Source organism: Pituophis catenifer, unplaced genomic scaffold, assembly GCF_029215685.1.
Source record: "Pituophis catenifer annectens isolate HBS135680 unplaced genomic scaffold, rPitCat1.0.hap2 SCAF_2, whole genome shotgun sequence".
Classification (NCBI taxonomy): domain Eukaryota; kingdom Metazoa; phylum Chordata; class Lepidosauria; order Squamata; family Colubridae; genus Pituophis; species Pituophis catenifer.
Genome location: NW_027256882.1, coordinates 40,910,299 through 40,921,737, shown reverse-complemented (window position 1 = coordinate 40,921,737; position 11,439 = coordinate 40,910,299). Strand labels below are relative to the sequence as shown.

General features: G+C 42.8%; 1 protein-coding gene across 3 annotated transcripts; it reads right to left on the bottom strand.

Moving 5' to 3' along the window:
* Positions 1–1,319: 1,319 nt before the first annotated feature.
* On the bottom strand, positions 1,320–10,869 carry LOC139309413 (cholinesterase-like). Of its 3 annotated transcripts, XM_070933476.1 has the most exons (7): positions 10,822–10,861; positions 10,586–10,656; positions 9,391–9,456; positions 7,632–7,732; positions 4,583–6,088; positions 3,423–3,586; positions 1,320–1,504 (listed from the first exon to the last, which is right to left on the bottom strand). In XM_070933476.1, the coding sequence occupies exons 5-7, from the start codon at positions 6,031–6,033 to the stop codon at positions 1,494–1,496; spliced, it is 1,626 nt and encodes a 541-aa protein (XP_070789577.1). In that variant the 5' UTR covers positions 6,034–6,088; positions 7,632–7,732; positions 9,391–9,456; positions 10,586–10,656; positions 10,822–10,861; the 3' UTR covers positions 1,320–1,493. The 3 variants fall into 3 exon arrangements, with proteins under 3 accessions (XP_070789577.1, XP_070789576.1, XP_070789578.1); XM_070933475.1 differs by lacking the exon at positions 10,586–10,656 and having other exon boundaries at positions 10,822–10,869; XM_070933477.1 differs by lacking the exons at positions 10,586–10,656; positions 10,822–10,861 and adding an exon at positions 10,657–10,740.
* Positions 10,870–11,439: the final 570 nt, after the last annotated feature.

The window sequence follows — 11,439 nt, the reverse complement described above, 5'->3', positions numbered from 1 at the left end:
ACATCCATTCATTTAGTGACCATTCAAAGTAACAACTGCACTGAAAAAAGTGACTTATGACCATTTTTCACACTTCAAAAAGAAGGCTGTGAAAATATTTACAGACCCCTCGCATCCTGGACATAAACTGTTTCAACTCCTACCCTCAAAACAATGCTATAGAGCACTGCACACCAAGACAACTAGACACACGAACAGTTTTTTTCCGAACACCATCACTCTGCTAAACAAATAATTCCCTCAACATTGTCAAGTAGTTACTAAGTCTGCACTACTATTAATCTTCTCATTGTTCCTATCACCCATCTCCACCCACTTATGACTGTATGACTGTAACCTTGTTGCTGGTATCCTTAAGATTTATATTGATATTGATTGTTTCCTGATTGCTTATTTGTACCCTATGACTATCATTAAATGTTGTACCTTATGATTCTTGACGAATGTATCTTTTAATTTATGTACACTGAGAGCATATGCACCAAGACAAATTCCTTGTGTGTCCAATCACATTTGGCCAATAAAAAATTCTATTCTATTCTATTCTATTCTATTCTATTCTATTCTATTCTATTCTATTCTATTCTATTCTATTCTATTCTATTCTATTCTATTCTATTCTATTCTATTCTTATTACTATTGCAGCATCCCCATGGTCACATTTTCAAAATTCGGATGTTTGGTAATTAAGCTCAGAATTATGACAGTTGCAGTGTTCTGGGGTCATGTGATCATCTTTTGTGACCTTCTGACAAGCAAAGTCAATGGGGAAGACAGATTCACTTAACAACTATGTTACTAAGTTAATAACTGATTCAGGACTGTCATTCTGCTGCACCAGCCATGTTTCACCAGATGCCAGTCTGCCATAGATAAGGGGGGTGGGGGAAGAGTTGCAGGGAGATAAAGGGGAGGTTTGGATGAGGGGACTTGAAACTACTCTTTGTGTTATTTGTTTGAATGTAATTGGACACTTTGAGATAGCCAGGGAAAAAGTGGGGAGAAGGGAAAAGTTCACTAGCTGCTTTGAGCAGGAAACCTCAGATCTGGCTTTGCTACTCTGTAACCACTTGGCTTTAGTAAAGTATACTTTCATTAACAATGGATTCAAGAGTCTTTTTTTTCTAACTGACCAAGTTAGGATGGCTGACAAACTGTATGGCTCACTTAACAACTATGGCAAGAAAAGTTATAAAATGGAGCAAAACTCACTGAATAACTGTCTTGCTTAACAACAGGGATTTTGGGCTCAATTGTGGTCGTAGGTTGAGGGCTACTGGTGTACCACACAAAATCATGCATCTGAATTTTCCATCACTCTTTTATTTGAGTCTGATTTTTAAGAAAATCCTCTCCATTCACATCCACTTTCAGTTGTTCTCCGTATATCTCCTTTACTATATTTTCCTGTACACACTTCACAGTAAAGTTGCCTGAGAATTCCTTTCATTAAATTCTGGTCAGTGGTTGTCTTTGGTTTGGTCTGATCTCTTTATGCTGCACCTGAAAAAAGGAAAAAGAAAAGAAATTATTAGAGCCATTACTGTGTAACTGTCAGTGATTCCACAATGTATGTACAGTAGTAATGATACAAAAACACCAGAGTTCAGTGGAGTTTCCTTGTACAAATGCTTTGCAGAAACACTGGCATAATATCACCCTACTTAAAATAGCACAACTGCTATGTCCATTTTCAAGCTATTCACAGTTTAATCAAATCATAATAAAAAATATTCAGATTTATACCACTCAGTGGCATAAAGCTAGAGATGAAACTGTTGTGGACCGCCAACAGCCAGCGGAGCTGGTGGCAGACTCAGACAGTGAGGAGGTTGGGGAGGAACGTGGGCCAATCCTGGAGTCTGGGGAAGTTTCTGCGTTGGAGGCAGAGAGGGAGCCAGGGCCATCTGACAGTTGTCAGCTGCCTTTGGAGTCGGACATCAGTGGGGCAGAAGAACAACTGGAGCCTGTACCCAGTGTGTGCATGTCAGAGCTGCCAGGAGAAGGGAACAGCTCTGGAACAAGGGTCGACTCAGGAGTAAAGCCACAGACGGTGAATGGCCCCTCCCATAAAGAGGAGTGAAAGGGGAGGGGAGTTTGCAGGAGACAATTAGTTCACTTAATTGGTTTGTGACTCTCAGAGACTTCTTGCCAAGTTTTGAAGATATCGGCCTGGCAGCTCTCCAAGCCAGATAAGGTCTGTGACTGTAAATTCTCCCTTGAAAGACTTTGCTGGGTGTGAATGAGAGGAATTCACAGTAACTTAATAGAAAGGGGTTTTTGTCGGGACAAGGAGTCTGCTTCATGCTCTTGGGAAGCCTAGGTCAGAACAGAAACCTGGAGACTATGAGTTCTACTCCCACCACAGCCATGAAAGTCAGCTGGGTAGCTTTGGGCCAGTCATTCTCTCTCAGCCCAACTCACCTCACAAGGTTGTTGTGGGGAAAATAGGAGAAGGAAGGAGTACAGGTAATCCTCAATTTACAAATGTAATGGAGTCTGCCAATTACATTCATAACTCGAGGATTCATAGGAGTGAATCACGTAACTGGAGCATGACCACTTCCTGCTTTCACCCATGCATTCACTAATAAAATGTGCGGGTCGTTAAGTGCACAAAGTATCTCGGTGCGGGGAAGGCCATGGGGGGGGGCTAGTGATGGAACAAGCCCCCAAGGCCTCCCCTACTCCCTGAGATACCTCATGCTTCCCCCCTCCCCACAAGATCATTTCACTCTTGGCATGAAAAGCATTTGCAAGCTGACCAGTCACTGGATGCAAAATCATCCTGCTCTCCTCTCCCTCCAAGGGAAAGAAACCACGGCAGAGAGGAGACAAATCTTTGCAAGTAAATGAGTCTGGTGCAGCAGGATGGGAGGGAGGAAGCAGTTGTGGGGAGCGGAAGAGGGGGGAAATAGAGTGAATGTTGCAGAGCCTCTGCGGTCATTCATAAGGGCGAATGACTGCCATGGGGCTACAACATTCATAATTTCAGGACTTTGTCGTAAACACTAGGGGGCGCTTATTGTGTAACTTCAAACAGTCACTACTTAAACTTGAGGTTTACCTGTATGAGATAGGTTTGCTGCCTTGAGTTAACGGTATTTGTAAAAATAATAAAGGCAGGATAAAAAAAATCTAAATTAAAATCCTTAAAGTGATACAACTGCCTTGTGCATTTTCAAGCCACTCACAGTTTAAATCAAACTTTAATCAAGACGTAATCCAAAATATTCGGATTTACACCATTCAGTGACACAAGGCTAGTGATACATGTCAAAACACCCTCTACACTTAGAATGACCAATTCTGGGGGCCAATTGAGATCAAATGCATCTTTGGCAACTATATATGATAGGAAGGAAAAATGGGTGATGTGAAGTGATTTGAGTTGACATAAAGGAACGGAGTAGTAACTCACCAATTCCTGTTGTGTTATAAACATGGGTTTCCAAAAAACTGCACTTCTCGCATGGCAAAAACTGCATGATTTGAGGTGCCTCAGTGCTGATATGGTAGATGTTTTGTTCAGTAGCATTGTAATGTGGCCATTGAACTTCACCGGGTGTGAATTTGGAAGGATTCCTGTCAAGGAAATAAAATGATCAGATTACAAACAACAGTCAACTTGAACTACAAGATTAAGGATACAGTGACTGACATGTCAACTTCACATTCCCTCCTGACGAGCATTTTCAAGTGATATTAGTTTTGGTTACTCCTAAATCAATTATTTTCAGCAGTGGAAGTCAATCACAAGGCAGATCACAATGCCTAGAGCAGAAGTCTTCAAACTTGGCAGCTTTAAGACTTGTGGACTTCAACTCCCAGAATTCTCCAGCCAGCATAGCATAGTGGTGGCTGCAGGAGGCTCCACCCACCCATCTGGACATCATCACGTCCTGTTTTTGATGCTCTGAGCATGTGCGGAAGGCCCTGCGCATGCGCAAAGGTGGTGTGTGCGAGTGAAGCAAGCGCACGAGCGCGCACGCTCACATTTGCGAACCGGTAGTGAAGGTAAGTGAATACCATCCCTGGTATTTACTATTCATTCCTTCAGGAATAGAAGTTGATGTGAGCCAAACTTGACTTTGGTGAAATTGTCATTTCAGCATCAGGATGACAGAGTTGGAAGGGACCTTGGGGGTCTTCTAATCCATTCCTCTGCTCAAGCAAGAAACCTTATATACCATTTCAAACAAATGGTTATCCAATCTCTTAAAAAACCCCAGTGTTGGAGAACTCACAACTTCTGGAAGTAAATTGTTCCACTAATTAATTGTTCTCACTCTCAGGAAATTTCTCCTTAGTTCTAAGTTGCTTCTCTCCTTGATTCGTTTCCACCCTTTGCTTCTTGTCCTGCCTTCAGGTGCTTTGGAGAATAGGTTGACCCCCTCTTCTTTGTGGTGGCCCCTGAGATATTGGAAGATTGCTATCACGTCACCCGTAGTCCTTCTTTTCATTAAACTAGGCATACCCAGTTCCTCCATACTGTCTATCTAATAAAAATACCAGAACCCCAGATTCATGGAAGAACTGCCCTAGTGCTGTGCTTAAGCACATCTCACAAGTGTGTCTTACCCACTTCTGGCAAACTGGGCCCAGTAGTGCATCACCCGTTGACTTAGTACCCTGTCAGCTTCTTCATCTGATTGATTGAGTCCTGGAAGTGATGAGAGGGTTCCAAAGAGAAAAGGGACCTCAACTCCATGAGCTGCACCCATCCATTCTTGCCAGACGGAAGTGGAAATTTGGTGATCGAAGGAATAAACATACACAGAGCCCTCCGCTGCTGCCATCCTTGCAGCAACTTCAATGAGCGGGCACACAAAATAGTAATCTCTGCTAAAGTGAGCTAAGATCTGACGGTTCAGATTTGACCCGTGTTTCATTTCACTGTACTTAAGCAATACAGCCTTGACAATATCTTCTTCAAAATCTCTTCGTAATATGATGCCTACAGCTGATAAGGCCTGCTCCCAGGTCCTATTTTTGTCATCTACATTGTTCAGAACTCGAGGTATAAAGACTGTGCCGTCCTCCCTTGTAATACCTATAAGTAGTGGCTTTGCTGGAATTTTCCCCTTCTGTAGAAGTATCTTTGGATCTTCGGGAAGGAAATCGCCATCATAGGTGGGTAAGAAAAAAGAACTGAAATTCAGAAACGCATCGGCTTCCTTATTTTGGAGACAGCTCATCACAGCACTGTCGTTCCTTTTTCTGCAGTTCAACAGACCAATTATATTAACGGTACGTTTCTGGATCTTTTCAGGTGGCATCGAAGCCCAGGGTGCATTGGGAGCTCCACTCTGGAGCACCGCTCGGTCAAAAAGGGATTGGCTTATAGGAGAGAGGAGGTGGAAACCCACAGAGGCTGCTCCAGCACTGTGGCCAATGAGAGTCAACTTATCTGCATCTCCACCAAAGACTGCTGCATTTTCCTTCAACCAATTCAGTGCCAGGTATTGGTCCCATAAGCCCATGTTCCCTGGGGCTTCCGGTGGGAAGAAGAGAAAGCCCCAAATCCCCACCCGATAGTTCATAGACGCCACAATGACATTTTCGGTAGCAGCTAATGTTGACCCATTGTATAAGTCCAAAGACCCTGCACCAACAGTAAATCCTCCACCGTGGATCCAAACAAGGATAGGGACTGACACAGAGGGCTGGGGGTGAGGCACCCAAATATTGAGGAAAAGACAGTCTTCGGAATGGGGCTTATTGGCAACCCATATTCTTGAAGAAGGATAGCCAAAAAAGCTCCATTGGTGACAAGGTTTCCCAAAGCGGGTAGCCTCCAAGACATGGCTCCACAGTTGATGTGGGACAGGTTTCTGGAAGCGCAGTCTCCCTACCGGAGGCTCAGCATATGGAATTCCTAGATAGGCATTTACGGCACCAGATCTAGTTAGGACTGTCATGCCTTTAATGGATCCAGAGCTGGTGACCACCACGGTGTCATTTTCAGAGATGTCGCCGGAAATCAGTTGGCAGAAACAAAGTCCCAGGAATGCAGGGAGGAGAATAGGCATGACAGCAATCGGAACGTATATGACCCAGGATCAGAATTTACACCTTGGCTCTGATCTGTTGAAAGACAGAAAGAGACCAAAAAGAAAAGAAAAGAAAACCAGCTGCTGTAAAATCTAGCCCATCATCTTTAGTCATTAGTCAATGGGATACAGCATATGGCAGTACCTGGCCTCAGAAGACAAATAGGGTTGCAGTTGGTTAGGGAATTCTTCCAGGAATGGTAAGGCTATGGGCTTGCCTGGGAAATAGGAAAGCTATCTCCAAAGAAGGAACTGAAGAGGCCTTCCATATTTTTGCTGGAAGAACTACAAAGACATGCGAATGAAGTCATCAGAAATCAAGTTTGACTCAAAAGGTCCTGTCCATAATGTGGATCAGCCAAACCTGTAGACATTTGTTTGCTTGTTTATATTACATGTTTCTAGACCAAGGGTGTCAAACTCAATTTCATTGAGGGCTGCATCAGGGTTGTGTTTGACCTCGAGGGGCCGGAGTGGGTGTGGCCAACTCGACATCACTCGTGTCTCCTGAGCTCCATTTTCAGCTGCGACGGCCTCCTGCCAGTGAAAGCGGAGCTTGGGAGGCCCGCCCGCAGCCCTCACAAGCTCTGTTTTCTGCTGCAACTGCCTCCTGCAACCCTCTGCCAGTGAAAATGGAGCTCTGTTTTCACTGGCAGAGGCACCGTGGGCCGATCCTTTGCCTTTTCCAGGGTGGGCCCATAGGCCGGATCCAGCCTGCGGGTCTTGAATTTAACACCCCTGTAGACAATCCATCTCTCTCATATTTCTAAACATACCAAAGTTTAAAATAAACAAACATTCGCAGCTGGTCAATAGTTAAAACAATAAATGATTACACAACCTGAGAGTCCCCAGTTGCATGATATTCGGTAAATATGCCTCATACACTAGATCTAGACCTCTGGCTGCAGTACCCATGAGACTATTTATTTATTTATTTATTTATTTATTTATTTATTTATTTATTTATTTATTTATTCATTCATTCATTCATTCATTCATTCATTCAATTTATATGCCACCCCTCTCCAAAGACCCAGAGCAGTTCACAATACACAATACACTATGACTCTTTGTGGAGAAGAATTATCCAGTTCTGCTTTTCCAGTATAGATTGACAAACGAAGAAGAAAAGGAAATGCAATTATACAACTAAAAAAAGTTAATTTTTCGGGATCTGTTGCTCCATGACAGCCGAAAGATACCACTGATTTAGCCAACCTTGAACTTCTTTAGCAAATAAAGCTGTAGCTATTCAACAAAGCTGTGGCCTTTGGGATTTTGCGTCATCCTGTTTTGCTCATTTGGAGTAAATTTAAAAAATTTACTCCAAATTCTACCAAATTCTACCTTTTGGGGTACATAGTAAGTAGTAAGGCCTAATGATCAACATTAACAACACACAGAAAGATGCATGCCCCTGTTCAATATTTCCTGTCAATGAAGATTCATCTAAATACACAATTAATTTCCAAAATACTAAACAAAAGAATGGAGTGGAAGCGTATGAGGCTAAAACAAGATTTTATCTTCCTTTCTGGGGCCATACCTTCTCTTTTTTCCCCTAAAGCACGCACCTGTTCTCCTCCTTTGAAGTACATGGACCTTCTTTCCACCACAAATTCACATCTGTTCTCCCTTGGAGACACTCTTGCTCCTCAGAGATTCCTGTGGTCATCTGAAAAGAATAAAAGCAGGTACAAAAACAACCAGTTGGTTACAGCCGAACAATAAACGAATGAATGAAGTTGTGGTATAACGTGGCAGGTATTCGAAAAAGAAAAGAAAAGGGGCTGAATGCTAGATTCTTGTTGTAGCGGTCTGGAAGGAAAGAGAATAAATAAAGAAAATACTTGAAGAGACGAAAGCAAAATAGAGAGAGAGATTAAGGAAGAGATAAAGATGCTTTTTTAGACAGCAGGGAATTGATAAGGAAAACTGGAGGCATCTAGAAAGCAGTAAACGTGTCTCAAACAGAAAAACCAAACCAGTTGTTGAGTTTTTATTCCATTTTACAACCTTTCTTGTCATATTTTCAGTTAAGTGAATCACTATAGTTGTTAAGTTTATAACATGATTGTCAGTGGTGGGATCCTCCCGGTTCGGCCCGGTTCCACTGAGCCGGTAGCGGTGACGATATGACATCACCGAACCAGTTCTGCCCCCCCCACCCCCCGCCCCCGCAGTTATTCTTACCTTTTATTTGGCCCCACCCCCAATCTATTGCTGCCTCCTGAGTCCCAGCTAATGGCTAGAGGGAAAAAAACTGTTTAAACTCTTGCCGCGGGGGCTTCAAAGGGCCGCCCTACAGCTGATCAGTGTTAAAAGAAAACAAATGAGTAGACCGGTGCCTGCAAAAATACATGAGTAGACTGGTGCCTGCAAAAAATAAATCAGTAGACCAGTGCCTGCAAAAATACATGAGTAGATCAGTGCCTGCAAAAATACATGAGTAGACCAGTGTCTGCAAAAATAAATGGGTAGACCAGTGCCTATAAAAATACATGAGTAGATCAGTGCCTGCAAAAATAAATGGGTAGACCAGTGCCTGCAAAAATACATGAGTAGACCGGTGTCTGCAAAAATACATGAGTAGATCAGTGCCTGCAAAAATAAATGGGTAGATCGGTACAGCTCTGCAAGCAGTTAAAAGCCTGATAGACCAGTACCTCTGCTAAATCCTAAATAATTGTCACATGACCATCAAGCCACGCCCACAAAATAAGCCACGCTCACAGAACCGGTAGTAATAAATTTTAGAACCCACCCCTGATGGTTGTTAAGTGAATCTGGCTTCCCCATTGACTTTTCTTGTCAGAAGGTCACAAAAGGTGATCACAGGACCCTGGGACATTGCAACCGTCATAAATACAGGTCGGTTGCCAAGAGTCTGAATTTTGATCCATGGGGATGCAGAAATGGCTGTAAATGTGACAAACGGTTATAAGTCATTTTTTTAGTGCCATTGTAACTTAGAGTTGTCACTAAACAAATGGTTGTAAATCAAGGACTACCATTAGTTGGAGACTTGGGAGTAGGCTTATGTAAAAGGAATTGAACAGGAGTTGAAATGGATTCTTCTAGACCAGGGCTGTCAAACTCGCGGACCTCAGGCCGGATGTGTCACGTGCTGGCCACACCCACCCCCGTTTTAGCAAAGGGGGGGAAAGCCATGATACATCACGTGACAGCAATGTGATGACGCAAGTTTAACACCCCTATTCTAGGCGATCCCATTAAGAGTCAGTTCCTTAAACTCAGAACCAGCCACTGTGTTAAAGCCGGAGCTACACAAACAACAACTGCAGAGGAGACCGCCTTCTACTATGTACATACCAAGGGCATTGACCACTTGAATTCTGCTTACTCTTGAAGTGAAAACAGCATTTCAGTTAAGAGCACCTGCCAGAGAGACAAGATAGATGGGAAAGTGAACAAAACAAATGCCAGAGATGGCTAGTAATATTCCTGGCTATGAATAACAGCAATGGAATTTTCAAGAATAAATTGAAAACTATTGCTTAAATGGAACCTTTGGCAGATTAGATACTTACTGCTAATAATAATATTTCCTAGTATGTGATTGTCCCATCATGAATATTTGTTTCTAAAGAGCAGCGGCAAGGCACCTGCACAATTATTTCCTTCTTCTTTTTTCCTTCTTGTAATTGGAGTGCCATAATTTTTTGGGGAAAGGGTAGGTTTATACTTATAAACATAAGCTATGAAGCAACAAGGAAACCATAATATCAAACCAGTATCGAGAGTAAAAATAATGCAGTGTATAATGTCAAAGTAAAAACAGTAGACAGTAAGACTGTGGCAAGATCTAAAGTCATTATAGATCCGTTCAACTGCCTGCAAGAACCAAAAGGTCTTCATGTCAACCAAGATGATTCGAAAGCAAGAGTCCCCAAACTCTTTAAGTTTGGACACTTTTAAGACTTGTGGACTTCAACTCCCAGAATTCCCCAGCCAAAATTCTGGGAGTTGAAGTCCACAAGTCTTAAAGTTGCCAAGATTGGACATCCCTTTAAAAGGGATGTTTTAAAAGTTTCATAGTCGAATTGGTCTCTGTCCATTTTCCTCATTACTGGGACATCTGGAGAGAAGCCTTGAATAACGAACTTAGAGATGTTCTGAATGGTATCCACCAACCACTTTTTCTTCCTTAGTTGCTAACAAAAATATGGGGCAAACTTTATGAAAGCAGGAGGATAAGTATGGCGATTGCATCTTGACTTGTGAAGAGGGTTCATTTGTCTTGACCTAGTTTTCATCAACAGACTGGAATAAGCTCGTAACCAGAGCATTTTGGGGTTGAGGAGAGAGAGAACTGGGTAGCAAAGGAAGTTGTTTACCTAGTCAGTGAATTCCCAGCTAATCTGTCTTCCCTGCCTGTGATTCGACCTGTTGAAATTCTTTCCAGAATAACAAACCTCATATGATGCACAAGAGTTCCTCTGATGCCAAGCCCAATCCAATTATGATAACAATGCATGAATAGTTATCAGCAGCACTGTTTCCTCACCTGTTCCACCCTCCAAACATTTTCCTTTGCTTTCTCCAAAACACCCTAAAACTCCCAGCCGGCATACAAACCTGAAAAGAAGACAGCAGCAAATTCATCTCATTCCATCTCTTCCTAAGGCAACATTCTTGGAGTAACCCCCATCCTCCTTTGTGCTGCACCCTGTGGCAGCACCCTATAAACAATTCAATATCCAACTTCAAGAAGAAGACAAAGGCCATTCGGCATGGTCTTACCTGCCCAGCTCTGTCCCTGCAGGGCCTGCCTTGTTTTTTTGATACAATCCTGAGAAGAACTGAGAGGAGTTTGCTCCCCGTTGTTGTTCCTCCTTCTGCCCTTTGGTACTGTTTGCTGCCTGCCTCTTACCTGAAATGGCCCCTAATAAGCCTCCCACCACATGAAAACCTGGCTTCCTTTCCCTTTTTGTCTCTCATGCATTCATTCGGATTTTCATGCATTTTCCCAAGGGGAGGGAGAAAAGAAAGGAATTGAAGTAATGGCCAGGATTGTACATTCTTGCCTTGAGAAGGGCTGAGCTGAAATTTCTCAGAAGAACTTTCTACACGCAGTCCTTGACTTACAATCATTCATTTAGTGGCCATTCAAAATAACACCAATTTTTCACACTCAGAATTGTTGCAACATCCCCATCGTCACTTCATCAAAATTCAGATGCTTGGCAATTGGCATGTATTTATAATGGTTGCGGTGTCCTGGAATGAATCCATGCTGCTGCAGCCATCTTTTCGTTTCTCAGCTTGCCACACACTATGGGGGGAGGGGTGGGGGAGGGAGAAGCTTGGAATGTGAGACCAGAAAATGACAACAGATCATCCCATGGGAACCAAGGTCAT

Bases quoted from the DNA above. Each gene is read 5' to 3' on its own strand.
- LOC139309413 (XM_070933475.1), bottom strand. From the start codon at position 6,033: ATGCCTATTCTCCTCCCTGCATTCCTGGGACTTTGTTTCTGCCAACTG. The intron at 3,587-4,582 runs GTAAGACACACT...TTTCCTTGACAG, and splicing joins GCCCAGTTTGCCAGAAGTGG to GAATCCTTCCAAATTCACAC.